Source organism: Salmo salar, chromosome ssa06 (genome assembly GCF_905237065.1).
Source record: "Salmo salar chromosome ssa06, Ssal_v3.1, whole genome shotgun sequence".
Lineage (NCBI taxonomy): Eukaryota > Metazoa > Chordata > Actinopteri > Salmoniformes > Salmonidae > Salmo > Salmo salar.
In genome coordinates, this window is record NC_059447.1 from 85,954,824 (window position 1) to 85,973,519 (window position 18,696).

At 41.5% G+C, this 18,696-nt stretch overlaps 2 protein-coding genes across 3 annotated transcripts; both read right to left on the minus strand.

Moving 5' to 3' along the window:
* Positions 1 to 418: 418 nt before the first annotated feature.
* Positions 419 to 9,465, minus strand: emc7b (ER membrane protein complex subunit 7b). The gene is made up of 5 exons (XM_045721107.1): positions 9,078 to 9,465; positions 8,355 to 8,474; positions 2,886 to 3,024; positions 1,442 to 1,522; positions 419 to 1,192 (listed from the first exon to the last, which is right to left on the minus strand). The coding sequence occupies exons 1-5, from the start codon at positions 9,311 to 9,313 to the stop codon at positions 1,037 to 1,039; spliced, it is 732 nt and encodes a 243-aa protein (XP_045577063.1). The 5' UTR covers positions 9,314 to 9,465; the 3' UTR covers positions 419 to 1,036.
* Positions 9,466 to 10,543: 1,078 nt separating this feature from the next.
* Positions 10,544 to 17,607, minus strand: katnbl1 (katanin p80 subunit B-like 1). Of its 2 annotated transcripts, none has more exons than XM_014206095.2 (10): positions 17,391 to 17,607; positions 16,007 to 16,135; positions 15,388 to 15,475; positions 15,184 to 15,239; positions 14,686 to 14,801; positions 14,520 to 14,570; positions 14,349 to 14,438; positions 14,155 to 14,259; positions 11,454 to 11,547; positions 10,544 to 11,257 (listed from the first exon to the last, which is right to left on the minus strand). In XM_014206095.2, the coding sequence occupies exons 2-10, from the start codon at positions 16,124 to 16,126 to the stop codon at positions 11,225 to 11,227; spliced, it is 753 nt and encodes a 250-aa protein (XP_014061570.1). In that variant the 5' UTR covers positions 16,127 to 16,135; positions 17,391 to 17,607; the 3' UTR covers positions 10,544 to 11,224. The 2 variants fall into 2 exon arrangements, with proteins under 2 accessions (XP_014061570.1, XP_014061569.1); XM_014206094.2 differs by adding an exon at positions 15,696 to 15,733 and having other exon boundaries at positions 15,184 to 15,475.
* Positions 17,608 to 18,696: the final 1,089 nt, after the last annotated feature.

Below are 18,696 nucleotides of genomic sequence, written 5' to 3' on the forward strand. Positions count from 1 at the left end.
AACCCAATGCTTTATACATGGCCAGAGCAGTGCACACCTGGGGAGAATTGAGACATAAAACTAACATTGTTCCTCGTTAAACCACTTCCATGTGGGTTAAGCCCTGATTGGACTGGTAGATTAATTTATCAATGCTTATTTAAATCAGCGATGTTCCACGTCCCGATAACAACCTCCAGACATTCCAATGAGAGTTCTAGAACATGACTGAATCAAACCACAGCGAATGTCTGCCGTGAGCAGTAGATAAACTGCTGTGTGTAGGTGAACGGCGGTGATTCAACACATAGTCTTCAGGAAATAAAAAGAAAATGGAGGGCGGATTTTGTATGGTCAGATAGGACAGCCGCCCGCTGAACACTGCCAATGTTTCCTCTCCAAGGAACACACTATACACACTGGACACAACAGAGAAGGAGACAGTTTCACCAGCTACATTTTATTTTACGTTGGTATTTAAATAAGTCTGTTTAATAATTAAAATGCAATCCATTGTACAGTCCATTCACAGTCATATTACCTCGGCCCTAACTCAGAAAAAAAGAAGAACATCTCAGAAAATGTGATATAAGCTCTCATTCAAGTAGTGGAAGAATTAGAATTGACATAGGACTGATGTTGCAGTAAAGTAGTACACATACACACGAGGCTTGTTAGAGACTTATTATCCCATTTACCCAAGGAGACCAGGGTTAAACCATAAGGAGTATAATGAAGGGACCAAGAAGCAGGCATAACGTCACTCACAGGTACAACGCAAAACATCAAATGAAGAGTAAAATCTTTCTTTTATATCGAGTTGAAGTTACCAGTGCAAAAAAAATATATAAACATCCATCTCTCAAGCCTTGTGATATCCTCAGTCATTTCACTTACAGACTTGTATTTCAGACGAGGGAAAACCCCTGCTCAAAAAACAATTGTACAGACGAATGAAAAAGCTCTTTTTAAAAATCGTATTATAATTTCCATGGCATGACCAGTTACAGTGGTTCCTCAGGCCTGGTGGGCCCGGGGTACATGTAATGTTCTGGTACTACCTCCTCTTGACTGCTGGGCGGCCACTAGCCTTGCTGCCACCTACAGCCTTGCTGCTGGAGCTCTTGGACCCGGAGAACAGCTTGGTCATGAACTCAGACACGTCAGGTAGCTCAGGGTTGGGGTTCAGCATGTTCATTGACTGCTCCATTTCCTGGGAAGAGAGAGGAACGAATGAATACACATGATTAGTATCACACAGGTAAGACGTGCTTCACATTAGTGGTGGATGAGGTAAGTTCATAAGAATTTGTTCTTAACTGACTTGTCAAAATAAATAAAAAACAAACCTCTTGTAAGGGGGAGAGAGAGGCTAGGAAATGTAACAAAGAATGGATATAACACGTCCATCAGAGGCTACCTATTTCACTACTACAGCCTAGAGAAGAATCAGGGTATTTACCTTCCTCATCTCAGGGTCGTTGGTATTGACAACCTTAGGTAGCAAGACGATAATCAGCAGAGGAAGGACCATCATCATGACCTGGGGAAACAGAGACATGTATTAATCAGCAGAGGAAGGACCAGCATCATGACCTGGGGAAACAGAGACATGTATTAATCAGCAGAGGAAGGACCAGCATCATGACCTGGGGAAACAGAGACATGTATTAATCAGCAGAGGAAGGACCAGCATCATGACCTGGGGAAACAGAGACATGTATTAATCAGCAGAGGAAGGACCAGCATCATGACCTGGGGAAACAGAGACATGTATTAATCAGCAGAGGAAGGACCAGCATCATGACCTGGGGAAACAGAGACATGTATTAATCAGCAGAGGAAGGACCAGCATCATGACCTGGGGAAACAGAGACATGTATTAATCAGCAGAGGAAGGACCAGCATCATGACCTGGGGAAACAGAGACATGTATTAATCAGCAGAGGAAGGACCAGCATCATGACCTGGGGAAACAGAGACATGTATTAATCAGCAGAGGAAGGACCAGCATCATGACCTGGGGAAACAGAGACATGTATTAATCAGCAGAGGAAGGACCAGCATCATGACCTGGGGAAACAGAGACATGTATTAATCAGCAGAGGAAGGACCAGCATCATGACCTGGGGAAACAGAGACATGTATTAATCAGCAGAGGAAGGACCAGCATCATGACCTGGGGAAACAGAGACATGTATTAATCAGCAGAGGAAGGACCAGCATCATGACCTGGGGAAACAGAGACATGTATTAATCAGCAGAGGAAGGACCAGCATCATGACCTGGGGAAACAGAGACATGTATTAATCAGCAGAGGAAGGACCAGCATCATGACCTGGGGAAACAGAGACATGTATTAATCAGCAGAGGAAGGACCAGCATCATGACCTGGGGAAACAGAGACATGTATTAATCAGCAGAGGAAGGACCAGCATCATGACCTGGGGAAACAGAGACATGTATTAATCAGCAGAGGAAGGACCAGCATCATGACCTGGGGAAACAGAGACATGTATTAATCAGCAGAGGAAGGACCAGCTTCTATTGTTTTTTTCTGATACTCGCGAGGGGGCCTCTGTGTGTCTATTACTCACTAGTACATAACATCATGCAAATGACATGCAAAAAGGCCCTATTCAAATGTCACCTGTTAGGGTGGCATGGATACTGGTGGCATGGATACTGAAGGAGCGTTATGACACGTTTGGGTGCATGCATGGGAGAGTAAAGCAATTGCAAAACAGTAATACTATAACTACTAGCAGAGTTGGACTCTCAACCAATCACAAAGCTGCACCTTCACTTTACTCAGTATTGGACGACACAGCATGAACCTCCTACAGTACAAGTGCCAAGGAACACAGTGAACGCTGTTCTGTGTCATTCACATCTGATCATCTCACCATGGGATTCATGAGGAAGTCAGTCCACCCCCAGGTCTCTCTCTTCATGAAGTAGGTGTGTGGCCCAGAAGACCTCAGCTGGAGCGGGTACGGCTGACGGATCACCTCAGACGTCTTGATGAAGTTCACCAGGCGGGCCCTGTGAAGTCAACCACAGCTTAGACATCAAGTCGTCTCCTTCCCTGCCATGAACACTAGCTATGAGCCTGGCAAAGAGGCTAGACATCAAGGGCCCTTCTCCTGGACACAGAATAACACTACTCACACTGAGGATAGACATCAAGGGCCCTTCTCCTGGACACAGGATAACACTAGACTCACACTGAGGCACTTTCACTGGGACATCGTGAACAAAATTATGTGGACAAAGCATTGTGTTTTCAAACAAAACTGTTTTGTTTGCCTCCCTCAACAACCATCACACCCTGCACAACACTACGAACTAGAGCTGACCCCAATTAGTCGACTAGTCGATTGTTAGGCTGTTGGTCGAGCAGTAATGGGAGGCTTCTCAAAGTAATGTTCTCTTCACCTCAAACAACAAGCAAACAAAGTCTGTTTTTACATCCATTGAGAATTACAATAGATCCTCAATGTAGTTGTAAAATCTTTCCAGCCCTCTCTCTTTCGATAACCACTCAGCGTGAAAGGGAAAAATGTCATGCTCTGATCCAGTGGAAAAGTCATAAAATAGGCCTAACTGATTACTTCTTATCAGTGTGTGACTTGGACTGAAATAAGCTCCTGTACTCATTTTGGGTGCTGGTACATCATATATATATTTTTTTTATTTAGGTGCAGGAGCTCCACAATACTTTTGAGCTAATATTCTATAAAGAGGAACAGGAGCTCAAGCAGTAGAACATTTGAGGTGCTGGTACTCGGCTCTGGTGAGGTCCTGCCCAAGTCAAGCACTGCTTCTTATGCCTTGAGCAAATAGCCTACAGTCGTCTGTCCCAAACTCACTGGCGCGGGAAACTCTGCTAGAGCAAGCGTACCATGTGTAGCCAATGTGATTTACAGGATGTTTATTTTTAAAAACAGGATATTTTCTACCTGCAGGCTGCAATGTTTTTATTTGTTGGCTTTATGAAGCCTATTTATACATAATTGGCAATATAAGTTACTTCTTAGGTTTGTATCTATTTCATTTAGATTTGGACAGAAAGCTGATTAACCACATGACAATGATTTTGGAGATAAGAAATTATTATAAACTTTAACAAAAATGTGCATATGAAAACCATAACTGACATGCAGATCGGTAGAAATGGTAAGATAAATTGCCATTCCACATGAGAAAGGTTACCGACTACTCGTTTAACCTATTACCGGCAACTTCAGGAAAGTAATGGTAGAATCTGAGAAAGCCAGCATGAGGTGAATAGTTGGGGCAGGATATGTTTTCCCCCCCTTCTGGTTATCTAGATCTCTGGCGCCCTCTTGAGGCATTAGTCTTATTTCATCAAACCGTAAGCTTTAAGTGTCAGACAAGCTCAATGCATATAGTGGACTTTATTAAAACACATAGGGTGTGTCTATATATGGAAAAATACACCCTTAAAAATGTTGACCAATCGATTGGTCGAAAGAACAGATGACTTTCGGTTGACCAACACCCTGCACTAAACATCTACCAACTGCACCAATCTAGCATATGTAAAGACAATATTAAATTGAGAATAGTCTGATGGGTGAGAATATCATCACTTGTGAATGATGCCCAGCATGTTCAGTCCAAGGCAAGAAACAGCGCCTGCATTTTTTGCAACTCATGCACCATTTAGCCCAGCCCATAGGCCTATATGTTTTGATAAGCACTTTACTCCACTTTAGATCCAGTGTAGCCAATCTACGCATATTAAACATGTAATAGCTGGAAGTGTTTCTTCCATTTGCTATTCGAGTGCAGGCTACGGATGACTTGTGTAGAGTATTTATGATTTAAAATAAATAAACATCTATTAGTAGGGTATATGCTAAAACCCAGATTAAATTAAGATTAGTTTGATGGGTCAGAATATGATCAAGTGCTTGTCAAATTGTGAATGAGAGAGAAAGTGTATGCAGCCTGTAACTGAAAAAGAAAAATCATTAGATTCGAATCATGCAGTTTTAGAATGAATTAAAAATCAAAACACATAGCCTGAGTTTTTAATCACAACTAGAGTTGAATAAATAACTAAATTAAGCATATAGGACGACGTGTTAAAAAAAAAAAAAAAGTGATAATTTCTAAGGGGTGGATCAACTTAATATTGCGGAAAGAATGTAGCTTCCATCAATGTAATTGTGTGCATCATTTCCAATCCCCCATATATTTTTTGGGTATACATATGTATATCTATATCTATACATATGTATATCTACATATATGTATATCTATATCTATATGTGTGTGTATATGTATGTATATGTATAGATATATCTATATCTATATATCTATCTATACACATACACACACACACACACACATTCATATACACACACACACTAGAATACTAGAATACACATACTAGAATATACCTTTATTATTCCCCGCAAACCCTACCACCCTTCCCCCAATTGGAGAAAACCAACAAACACTTAGGCTTCTACCTTCAGTTTATATATCTTATACACATTTTACAGACAGTCTATTTTACAATAGTTATTTTTTGTTTGTTTTTAGTCCTTCTATTTCTGATGTCCATCCAGTTTGATTTCTATTTGTAACTGTGCTATTTCACAAAATTTTCCACAACGTTTGCTGCTTCAGTGTCTTTAGATATTTTTGTCAGATGTTACTATGGAATACTGAAGTATAATTACAAACATTTCATAAGTGTCAAAGGCTTTTATTGACAATTACATGAAGTTGATGCAAAGAGTCAATATTTGCAGTGTTGACCCTTCTTTTTAAAAGACCTCTGCAATCCGCCCTGGCATGCTGTCAATTAACTTCTGGGCCACATCCTGACTGATGGCAGTCCATTCTTGCATAATCAATGCTTGGAGTTTGTGGGTTTTTGTTTGTCCACCCGCCTCTTGAGGATTGACCACAAGTTCTCAATGGGATTAAGGTCTGGGGAGTTTCCTTGCCATGGACCCAAAATATCGATGTTTTGTTCCCCGAGCCACTTAGTTATCACTTTTGCCTTATGGCAAGGTGGTCCATCATGCTGGAAAAGGCATTGTTCGTCACCAAACTGTTCCTGGATGGTTGGGAGAAGTTGCTCTCTTTATTCAATTGTGAGTGAGCCCACTCCCTTGGCTGATAAGCAACCCCACACATGAATGGTCTCAGGATGCTTTACTGTTGGCATGACACAGGACTGATGGTAGCACTCACCTTGTCTTCTCCGGACAAGATTTTTTCTATATTTGTGTCATTCTCAAAATGTTTGGCCACAACTGTACATTTTACAGACCCCGTATGATTTACATTGGTTATCAGTCCCACCCTTCAGCTCCATTCAACACCTATCTCTCATCATCATCCATTTTGGATATCTATTTGCCACATATTTTTCAACTGTGCAATGGATGCTTCACAAAAGTATTGAACCTTTCTATTCTCATAGCTTCTACAGATTGTAAATTAAAAATAAACATTTTTGCTAAAATAATTATTATATTATTGATTGACTATGCCTTTTTAAAAATCACCCAGTATTGCTATCTGCAGTGTTAGTTCTAGGCAAATGTTGCAATTCTTCAGCCATTCCTGGACCTGTGACCAAAAACGAGCTACATATGGACAGTACCAAAATAAATGATCTAATGACTCAGCCTTTTCACAGCAGAATCTGCAGAGCTGGGAAGATTGCATCCCCCATATATATAACATTCTATTGGTTGCAAGAAATTTGTATAGTAATTTAAGTTGAAAAATTAGAAGTTTTGAATCCGGCGTTGTTTTGCGTATCAATTCATAAACCATGTGCCATGGAATGGGTACATCAAAAATCACTTCCGTCTTCCCATGATCACTTTGTTACCAGCTCAAGAATAGGTGCATGTGCGCACCCCCTCTGAAATATCCTCTATTTTATTCAGCTACGTACAATTGTATTCTTCATACTATCCAACGAGCCTCACAACACGTGACCACACCAGCCCAAGACCTTCATATTGGCTTTTTCACCGTCGGCATCGTCTGAGACTAGCCACCAGGACAGTTGATGAAACTGTAGGATTAAACAACTGAACAAGTTTTGCACAAACTGTCAGAAACCTTCTCAGTGATGCTCATCTGTGTGCTCGCCATCCTCATCAGGGTATTGACCTGACTGCAATTTGGCGTCGTAACCGACTTCCGTGGGCAAATGCTCACCTTCAATGGCCACTGGCACGCTGGAGAAGTGTGCTGTTCATGGATGAATGCAGATGACAGACAGTGTGATGTTGTGTGGGAGAGAAGTTTGCTGATGTCAGCATTGAGAACAGAGTGCCCCATGGTGGCAGTGGGGTTATGGTATGGGCAAGCATAAGCTAAGGACAACTAACACAATTGCATTTTATCGATGGCCATTTGAATGCACAGAGATACCGTGACGAGATCTTGAGGCCCATTGTCGTGCCATTCATCTGCTGCCATCACCTCATGTTTCAGCATGATAATGCACAGCCCCACGTGTCAAGGATCTGTACACAATTCCTGGAAGCTGAAAATATCCCAGTTCTTCCATGGCCTGCAAACTCACCAGACATGTCACCGTCTGAACATGTTTGGAACACTCTGGATCGACGTGTACGACAGTGTTCCAGTTCCTGCCAATATCCAGTAACTTCTCAGTCATTGAAGGAGTGGATCAACTTTCCACAGGCCACAACCAACAGACTGATCAACTTCATGCAAAGGAGATGTGTCACGCTGCATAAGGCAAATGGTGGTCACACGGGATACTGACTGGTTTTCTGATCCACGCCCCTACATAAAAAAAAAGGTATCTGTGACCAACAGATGCATATCTGTATTCCCAGTCCTGTGAAATCCATAGATTAGGTCCTAATGTATTTAATTCAATTGACCGATTTCCTTATATGAACTGTAACTCAGTAAAATCTTTGAAATTGTTGCATGTTACGTTTATATTTTGGTTCAGTATATAAGCAAATCTTGTCTGCTAAATGAACTAGAGTAGCCCACAGCCATACTGTATGGCATAGCCAGATCAGGGCCTGACATAAGGATGACTCTGCATATGCTATTCTGTTCTTCTGAAATAGGCTACATTTACTTAGTATCAGGTCAATTCTTTAGACCTGCCTAAAATAAATAATGGATGTATTGTGATGTGCAGGCTGTATTAAATGGTTGTATTAGACCTTTTAACATGTAGATGTTCCAAAAGGTCCAAATCAGTGGCTTTTTAGGCTATGCTAAACTTGTTCATGTTAATTACGGTCAATTACCAGAGACCAGCAGTTATTTGCATGACAGTTACTGGCTGAGAAACTTTCAAGACATCACAGCCCTAACTGTACCTCATTTTCCCCTTAGACGTGATGTCCACACGGACTGCTTCAAATTTGTATCCAGGTGAGATCACTTCCACAACGTAGGATCCCGAAGGAACATCATTAACGACAAAACTTCCATCAGTTCTGCAGAGAGACAGAGTAAGTCAGGGGTTCCAAAGGCATCAATAAACATCATACAGTAGCCAAGCTCAGTTTGATCTAGTATTATAATGAGCTAAATCGGTTCATAACAGGTGTTGGGGCCCTTGGCCAGAGTGGGAGATGTATCAAAGTGGGGGAGGATAATAGAACAACAAATGGAGCCTCTGTCAATGGCCAAGGTGCATAAAGTCAAGATGGAGGAATTCAATGGTGAACACTGTATAATACGGCGAACATAGCAAAATTAGGCATTTGAAAGATGGAGGCCGCCATCTTTATGCATGTCCGCTATTCTGAATAATTAGTTAACCAGCTAACTACGTTACCCAAAATGGAAACGCTGGACACTAAGCATAGTCTCAATTAGCTCTCCATCTCAATCACCAGTCATTTGTTTAAACCATAGACTGCAATGATAACACCGATAAGGTTAGCTAGCTGTCAACTAAAAACTAGCCTAACAGCAGACGAGGATGGCCACTAGCGTGAGCACAGGGCCCCGGTTAGCATTAGCCCTAAGTTAGCACAACAATCCTACCGCTGTAACTACTAGCTGTTTTTGGTCGTCCAATGCTAAAGTATTACCTCAAGAAACCTATATACTCCTCTCCCTCTACCGTGACTCGGGCTGACGAAATCCAGTCTTGAGTTTTCACCCCTGGAACGATTGCCCGACCCTCGATTTTGAAACGATCTCCGTTTGGTTGAACAGAGCCACTCGTCGCGATAGGCCCCGATTCCATATCACTGAAACAGCACGCTAAAATAAACATAGCCTGTACAAAAAGGCATATTTCTGATAGCCTAACATGCAGCCACATGTTTGCTTGCAGTAGTTCAACAACGGTACGTTTCCTATTCGTAAATAACTATAATAGATTCGCTGAAAATCATGTATCCGATGAACAGGTGAATGTTTTACATCCGCTGTCAGTGTCACCGCCTCTGCGTTGGGGACATGCTGACGTCACTTACTTTCAAAAAAACTTTATTGACACTGAAGAAAATACCCACAATCCCTGTGTGTAAACATACTCCCTTGTGTAAACTGAGATCTGTCGATAGTAAAAACCTCTCATGTGTGGAACGAAAGTAAACAAATGATAATGGGCATTTACGAGCAAGTTTGTTTTTCCTCCATTTCAAAGCCATTGTCCCATTATCCTATGTAGTTTAATGACACACGTTACTGCCTCAGGGCATTTTCTTCCAGGTAAAAACTTTTTGGGCATGGTAGTGACACTGACAGTATAGCAAGATTCAACGGTGGAAAAAGTACCCAATTGTCATACTTGAGTAAAAGTAAAGATACCGTAATTGAAATGAATCAAGTAAAAGTCACGAGTAAAATAATACTTGAGTAAAAGTATTTGGTTTTAAATATACTTAATTATCAAAAGTAAATGTAATTGCTAAAATATACTTATGTATCAGAAGTATAAAATCATTTCTAATTCCTTATATTAAGCAAATCAGACGGCACACTTTTCTTGTTTTTCAAATTTCCGGATAGCCAGGGGCACACTCCCAACACTCAGACATAATTTACAAAGCATTTGTGTTTAGTCAGTCCACCAGATCAGATGCAGTAGGGATGACCAGGGATTGTCTCTTTAAGTGCGTGTATTAGACAATTTCTGTCCTGCTAAGCATTCAAAATGTAACGAGTACTTTTGGGTGTCAGGGAAAATGTGTTGAGTAAAAAGTACATTATTTTCTTTAGGAATGTAGCGAAGTAAAAGTTGTCAAAAATATAAAAAGTACAGATAGCCCAAATAACTACTTAAGTAGTACTTTCAAATATTTTTACTTAAGTACTTCACACCCCTGGCAAGATTCAGATGGACATCTTTCCTCATTTAGATCTTTGCACAAACAGAAGCTAAATGTTATCATAAAACGAGTGCAGTGAGTCTTCCTTTTCCAAGCAATAGCTGTTCTCAGAAAAATATTGCATTTGTTGTCAAATATTGTCTCATATGACCATGGGCATAACAGAAGAATATCAAGTTTAAGTGGCCACTATGTTTTGAGAAATAATTCATTCAAGACAGATTTTTGCTAATTTATTTGAAAGATTATTAAAATAATCACTGTATTTACACTTTTACAGTCAAACATTCATGAACAAGAAAAAAAGCTACGACAGGAAAAGCTCTCATAACTTAAGACTGCAGTAGTTTACAGTTCTTGATTCGGGACATGAGGGAAGAAATAAGAACTGAAACCAGGAAGGGGAATTCATTATGTTATATCCATGATTCGTGCAGGTTTGCACACCATGGTGAAGAGTGCTGTGGTGGTGCAACAGAGCTTGGCACTTCACAGAGCAGCCCAGACCCACTCTCAGTGTGCATCCAAAATGGCGTCCTATTCCGTTCAAAGGTAGTGCACTATAGAGGAAATAGGGTGCCTTTTCGACCCAGTCTCAGGGAGGTCGATTGAAGTATTGTCCCTTCGCAAGACACCAATCCACTTCAATGTGAAGCAGTCATTCCTGTTTTTTTTTCCCCAGAAAGAAAAAGGTTCCTTCCTCCATTGTAAGTGTCTCTCTAGTTGTGATTGACTGTGGGAGTTGCTCAGTCTGAATCGCTCAGTTCATCAATCCACTTAGAATAGAACAGGGTTCCTGTATGTGTGGACCATGGTCTTGTCTTTAGTCTCCAGGTAATGTTCAAACAGCTATATCCGGCAGTAGTGGTCGCTTCCTCAGTGCTACATTGATTGATTGGTCAATGGAGTTGTGATAAGTAAGACTCAATGGCCTGGTGAGAGACAGAATTGAGAGAAGAGACAAGTGAGAGAAGTAAATCTAGACTCCATCGCCTGAAATCAACAAAGGAGGTGAGAAGTTTGACCTTGCAGGTGAAATGTTCAAGTAATATTATATATATATATATATATATATATCTCTGTTCGTCTCATTGATCAATAACATTAAGTGTAGCAATGACACCTTACCTTTGCCATCTCTCCTGTAGTTCCTGGAACTAAACTTAACTGGGGCCCCTCCACCCAGAACTCCTTCAGCTGCTGCTTCATGACTTGGAGGTTCCTGCAAACAGAGGGTATTATAAGCATTCACCCCCTTTTAGTCATCCATCTACACAAAATAAAGCATGTCAGTATAAAGAGATATATATATATATATTTTACATTCAATAAAAATTAAATAACTAAAATATAGTCGTTGTTTAAGTATTCACCCCCTTTGTTTAGGTAAGCCTTAATTACTTCAGGAGTAAAATGTGGCTTAACAAGTAACATAATAAGTTCTATGGACATAAATAATAGCGCTTGACATGATTTTTTAATGACTACCCCTTCCTGTCCCGCCCACATACATACATACATACATACATACATACATACATACATACATACATACATGGTCCCTCAGTCAAGTATTGAATTACAAGCACAGATTCAACTACAAAGAACAGGGAGCTTTTTGGAAAGTCTCATGAAGTAGGGCAGGGATTGGTAGATGGGTGTATTAAACCACACAGACACATCATTCTGAACTGAGCTGCAGGACAGGAAGGAAACTGCTCTGGGATGTCTTCCATTGGTGATTTTAAAACAGCTACAGAGTCAATGGCTATGATGTGAGTACTGAGGATGGATAAACAACATTGTAGTAACGCCACAATATTTACCTAAATGACAGAGTGAAAAGAATACAAATATTCCAAAGCATGCTTCCTGTATGTAACAAGGCACTAAAGTAATAGTGCAAAAAAAAAATACAGCAAAGGAATACACTTTTTGTCCTAAATGCAAAATCTTATGTTTGGAGCAAATCCAACACATCACTGAGTAACCGCCTCCTTATAAATCAAACATGGTGGGGCCTGCATCACGCTATAGGTATGCTTGACATCGGCAAAGACCTGGGAGTTTTTAAGGATAAAAGAAAGCAATGGCAAAATCCTAGAGGAAAACCTGCTTCAGTCTGCTTTACACCAGACACTGGGATAGGAATTCACCTTTCAGCAGGACAATAACCTACAACACAAAGCCAATTCTACACTGGTGTTGCTTACCAAGAAAACAGTGAATGTTCCTGAGTTGCCACGTTACAGGTTTGACTAAAATCTGCTTGAAAATCTATGGCAAGACTTGAAAATTGGCTCATCAGTAAGCTAAAGCGCCTGGGACTAAACACCTTCCTCTGCAACTGGATCGTGGAATTGGTAAGGGTAGGCAACAACATCTGCCACGTTGATCCTCAGCGCAGGGGCCCCTCAGGGGTGTGTGATTAGTCCCCTCCTGTACTCCCTGTTCACCCACGACCGCGTGGCCAAGCACTACTTCAACACCATCATTAAGTTTGCTGACGACACAACAGTGTCGCCGACAGACGACAGATCACCGACAGACGACGAGACAGCCTATAGGGAAGAGGTCAGAGACCTGGCAGTGTGGTGCCAGGATAACAACCTCTCCCTCATGCTGAGCAAAACAAAGGAGCTAATCATGCACTACAGGAAAAGGAGGGGCGAACACGCCCCCAAACACATCTACACGGCTGTAGTCAAGGGGGTCGAGAGTTTCAATGTTCCTTGGTGTCCACATCACCAACAAACTATCATGGTCCAAACACATCAAGACAGTCGCGAAGAGGGCAAGACAACGCATTTTCCCCCTCAGGAGACTGAAAAGATTTGGCATGGGTCCCCAGATCCTCAAAAAGTTAGAGCTGCACCATCGAGAGCATCCTGACAGGTTGTGTCACTGCCTGGTATGGCAACTGCTCGGCATTCGACCGAAAGGCGCTACAGAGGGTAGTGCGTACGACCCAGTACATCACTGGGGCCAAGCTTCCTGCCATCCAGGACCTCTATACCAGACGGTGTCAGAGGAAGGCCCAAAAAATTGTCAAAGACTTCAGTCACCCAAGTCATAGACTGTTCTCTCTGCTACCGCACAGCAAGCGGTACTGGAGAGCCAAGTCTAGGTCCAAAAGGCTCCTTAACAGCTTCTACCCCCAAGCCATGACTGCTGAACAATTCATCAAAATGGCCACCTGGACTATTTACATTGACCAACCCCACCCCTTTGTTTTTACACTGCTGCTACTCGCTGTTTATCATCTATGCATAGTCACTTTACCCCTACATACATGTACAAATTACCTTGACTAACCTGTACACCCACACATTGACTCAGTACCAGTACCCCTGTATATAGCCTCGTTATTGTTATTTTAGTGTGTTCCTTTTTATTTTATTTAGTAAATATTTTCTTTACCATTAATGCAGTTCAAGAAATGGTGTTAAGGGCTTGTTATATTCGGTGCGTGTGACAAATACAATTGTATTGGAATACTGACTGTATCTAATCAAGGTATATTAGTGATTTATTTTTCATTCATCTTCGACAGAGTATTTTGTGAAGATTGTTTACAAAAAAAACAAGTCCATTTTAAATCGCACTTTGTAACAATAAAAAGTTAAGAAACGCAAGGGGGTGAATACTTACGCTTCTAATGTTAAAGGTAGAATAACCGATATGAAGTTAGCATTACCAGGGCAACCAGTTGGGGCAACTTTTCCACAAAACAAACAAAGACAACACGAAGCAAGAGGCTAATCTCCTCAGAACAGCAGCTGTACAGCAGCTATTACACTGCAGACAGCAGAGTGACAAACACAAATACCTGTCCTCTGAGCAGCTGTCCAGCAGGCTCTTGCCGTTTGTGGAGAGTTCTGGCCACCATTTCTTAACGACAGACTGAACCCAGTGTAAAACCACAATCAAGTGTCTGGAGAAGGAACAAACAGAAATACATCAGAATTCAGGTTTCAGCAGGTGGACACAGCAGCAGTTGTTCAGTTCCACAGCTGATCTTACTCTTCATATTCACTGGTGAGGATTGATTTGACTTGTGGCAGGAGGTCTACACAGCAGCCCAGTGATATGCACGGAGTTTCGTCTTGAAGGCTACAGGAGCAAAACAAGAGTGTCACAAGTTGACTCATCACAGCCATACATGATGATGTTTAAATCAACTGTGACACTCACCTTTTCGTTATAACTGGTAGGCAGTCAAGAAGAACGCCTGTGTCTTCAATTCTATGGAACAAAGACAGAGTGTTTATTGGACATTAACGTGTTGATTAATCTTTTTTTTTTTAATGTATAAGAAGTCCTTCATACATGAAAATCTATCAAAAGTCAGTGTTCCTACCTGATCAAGTATGCCACTAGTTCGCTGGCGTTTCTTCGCCATAGTGTCAGAGCTACATTTAATCTGAGATTTCTGCCAAAAAGCACACGTGTCATTGCATCATGGTCCTTCGATAGCTGGTCAGGAAAGAAACCCATAGGGAGGGGCCGATACAGAACATGTCAATAAAATCCACTTCAACACTCAACGATCCAAGGAAAACAATGCAAGTGACATTTTTCTTCCCAATAAACAGAGTCTACAAATCTATCCCTTGAATCTACTCACTGTGCAAGGATTGGAAAGGTATGGGGGAATATGGTGACAATTCCAACCCTCTCAGATCTACACAAGTCTCTAAAGCATAGGGGCAAGGGTTCGATGGTGGGAATGGACAGTATGAGGTGAAGTAGTAGTCCGTCCCAATGACTGCTCCATACAGGTCTGCAAACATCAAAGGATCGGGGGACCTATGGGATGTGGTAGGGAGTGAATTGGGGCCGGCTGGTAGTCTCTCACCTCAGTGAAGTAATCACTGTACTTGTTTCCCGGCCCTGCCATCTTGGAACCAGCCTCTGCAGCAGAGTTCACAGGGAACATGCAGTTGTCATTGTAGTGTATGGCCTGCACTTTCTCTGGGCAGGTCAGTTCATTCTCCTTGTTGGCCATGTCACAGACAGCCCGACCTGCGGGGGGCACTCTGAGGCGTACACCTGAGCTCACCAACACACTGTGACGCGACGACAACTTCCTCTTGTTGCACACAGACACTCGTTTGGCTTTGATGCGTGCACAACGACTCACTGGAAATCTGGTGGGGGGAGAAGGAGGAGTCCAGGTGAAGAAATGTAAGGATGTTGTATTGATACCTACACAGTGGTTGAGTATATAGACCAGACACTGTGGAAGTGTTTGGAAAAAGTCAGAAAGGTATTTCAATGTCAGATTTTCCCCAGTGACTGAGCAGCTGTGACTGCAGTGCTAAGAAAGGCAGCTTGTGCATTGGATCCACATAGACCTGGAAAACTCACCGATCTTTATCTAGTTCTTCCTTATTTAAAAAATCCACCTAAAACAAAAGGATAGGAGATAAAAACTCCTACAGCTTTCTTTAACATATTTGGCTTAGGTTAGTAAACACTTCTTGGTTCATATTCATAACATAATCACTATAAGATTGCATTTCTTGTGTGCATTAGATTTAACACTAGTGAAAACGCCTTCTCGTCAATGCTTACATCAATCTAATGTTTTCATTTAAAAGACAGGGATTGTGCAAGTGCACACACTCGGGATGGTACCAAGTTAAACCCCCCCCCCCCCCCCCTTGAGATCCCCTCACCTCCTTCATGTTCTTGTCCGCTGCAGAGTGGTTGCTGACGTGATGGAGAAATCCATGAGGTTTGCCCTGGTTGAGCTGGCGGAATTCTCTGCCTTGCCCATAATGACTTCCAGAGGCCATAGTAAGTCACTATTGAAAAAATAAATCAATAAACAACTTAGTCAACACTGTAAACGGCATGCATTTAACGTGCACACACACACTCAACATGCCAAATTGTCAAGGCAACCTCCTTAACCCAAAGTTGTCTGAATTGTCATCTCACTTTCTGAAACAACCTCGTTAAAGATGATGCACAAGAAACGTCTGTCTAAGCAGGAGTTGCTATGATAATGAAAGTCAGGCATTGCTATGATAATTAAAGTCATTTACTAGTACGTGTTATTGTAGGAGTTCATGACCTGGTCACACACCTCTTTATAAAACAAGCTTTGTTTATGTGATGACAGTCAGTGCTACTACTAGCTCTTATGACTCCACTATGTTTCAACTAATTACAGAGGAACAAGTTGGTCTAAATTCAAATTGCGGATTACATCTTGCCGTTGTTGTGCCTGTAACAGGTTTAGCTAGCTAGCGTTGTAAACAAGTGCCTGACAACAATGCGCTAGCTAACTAGCGTTAACAACAACGAGGCGTTGGCTATGCTGGCCACACAATTTACTTAACTATCTAGCTACTACTACTAGAAGCAAACTAACTAGCTAGCTAAGTTAAAAAGCAGCAAACATTGTTACATGATCTTAGCTAGCTACCTAACTAGCTAGTTAAGTACACATTTGTTAACTAGCGTTAGTTACAATTTAACCTTGCCAGCCCACAGTACGCGGCAGTGTGAGCCGTCAACTAGCTAGTTAGTACTTTAGCTAGCTAGCTTTCTAGAACAATGAGCTACGAGCTCAGATTAGCTACATTCTAAATTAGTGTAACTAGCTAACTACGTGTCTGTTTGGATAGTTACATGTCAATATGCTAATCTCACCAGACTGTCAATAACAGCAACATCCGTTAACTAGCGTAAGGACCGTTAAATAGCAGGGAAGCTAATTACAAAAGTGCTAATGAGACCCGTAACAGCGTCTATGATGATGGGCCTAACGTTAGCTGGCTTGCCCCGTAAAGCATTCACCTTGGTCAGGCTAACAGAGTTGCAGAGCTCAAAACTAACAACCGAGTCAGTTTACTTTTTACAAGTAACTAAGTTTCCTAATTAGCTAGCTGGTTAAGATTTTCACTACCAATAACTTAACTTGCTATAGCTAAAAAATAGCTAGCTTAGCAAAGGGTGGGTGACTAGGCAGGCAGCTAACGTTTTCAGCAATAATACGGCTAGAACAAAGTTGATCTAGCAACTAATTCAGTAATGTCCAGCAATTTTACCAACCGTCACATGTTGCGAATTGTCTTGACTCTCCTCAGAAATGTAGCTAGCTATGTCCACGTAGAAGCAGTAAGAAGACAACTGTAGAGTATACACTTGGAATAAATGTTTAGCTAGCTGCTTTTCAAGTTGAATTCCCGTTCAGAACCGTTCAAATGACTACAGCGTCTGTATTACTCTGCAAGGATCGTGGGATTGATATTGCAAGGAAAAGAGTGACATTTTAGCGGCACCTAGAGGTAAAACGTAGAACTACCACGTCTCATATTTGTCTATCCTAGCCCGCCATCCAGTGTTAGATTTATGGGCATTTACACATGATGTTACTTCATAAATCATATCAAATGCTTGCTTACGAGCCCTTCCCAATGATGCAAAGTTAAAGAAAAATAGCAACTCAAGAGGAATAAAATACAGAAGAATGGAGCTATATACGGGGAGTTCCAGTACCAGATCAATGTGCAGGGGTAATAGCTATAAACAGAGAGTACCAGTACCAGATCAATGTGCAGGGGTAATAGCTATATACAGGGAGTACCAGTACCAGATCAATGTGCAGGGGTAATAGCTATATACAGAGAGTACCAGTACCAGATCAATGTGCAGGGGTAATAGCTATATACAGGGAGTACCAGTACCAGATCAATGTGCAGGGGTAATAGCTATATACAGAGAGTACCAGTACCAGATCAATGTGCAGGGGTAATAGCTATATACAGAGAGTACCAGTACCAGATCAATGTGCAGGGGTAATAGCCAAATACAGGGAGTTCCAGTACCAGATCAATGTGCAAGGGTAATAGCTATATACAGGGAGTACCAGTACCAGATCAATGTGCAGGAGTAATAGCTATATACAGAGTACCAGTACCAGATCAATGTGCAGGGGTAATAGCTATATACAGGGAGTACCAGTACCAGATCAATGTGCAAGGATATACAGGGAGTACCAGATCAATGTGCAGGGATATGAAGTATTGAGGTAGATATGTACTGTACATGAAGGCAGGGTAAAGTGACTAGGCATCAAGATAGATCATATTAAGAGTAAAATAAAGAACAAGAGTAGCAGCAGCATATAAGGAGTGTAACAGTTTGTGTATGTATGTATGCGTGTGCGTGCATGTGTTTGTGTTGTGTCGGTACAGGGACGGCTTCAGGCGTAACGCGACATAAGCGGTCGCTTAGGGCACCTGGCCGCTAGGTCTCAATTTACCGTTGAGAGTTAGAATAGTAGAAAATAATACAGACTCCAAAAAGATATCGGAACTATTCTTGTGTTTCCTTAATGGCACATAAAATATGTGCC

Excerpts from the sequence above, each read along its gene's own strand:
- emc7b (XM_045721107.1), bottom strand. The coding sequence starts at position 9,313 with ATGTGGCTGCATGTTAGGCTATCAGAAATATGCCTTTTTGTACAGGCT. Across the intron at positions 3,025-8,354 it reads ACGTCTAAGGGGAAAATGAG|GGCCCGCCTGGTGAACTTCA; the intron begins GTACAGTTAGGG and ends TTGACTTCACAG. Across the intron at positions 1,523-2,885 it reads ACTTCCTCATGAATCCCATG|GTCATGATGATGGTCCTTCC; the intron begins GTGAGATGATCA and ends CTGTTTCCCCAG.
- katnbl1 (XM_014206094.2), bottom strand. The coding sequence starts at position 16,126 with ATGGCCTCTGGAAGTCATTATGGGCAAGGCAGAGAATTCCGCCAGCTC. Across the intron at positions 14,802-15,183 it reads ACAGTGATTACTTCACTGAG|CTATCGAAGGACCATGATGC; the intron begins GTGAGAGACTAC and ends TTTCCTGACCAG. Across the intron at positions 11,258-11,453 it reads CTACAGGAGAGATGGCAAAG|GCCATTGAGTCTTACTTATC; the intron begins GTAAGGTGTCAT and ends GTCTCTCACCAG.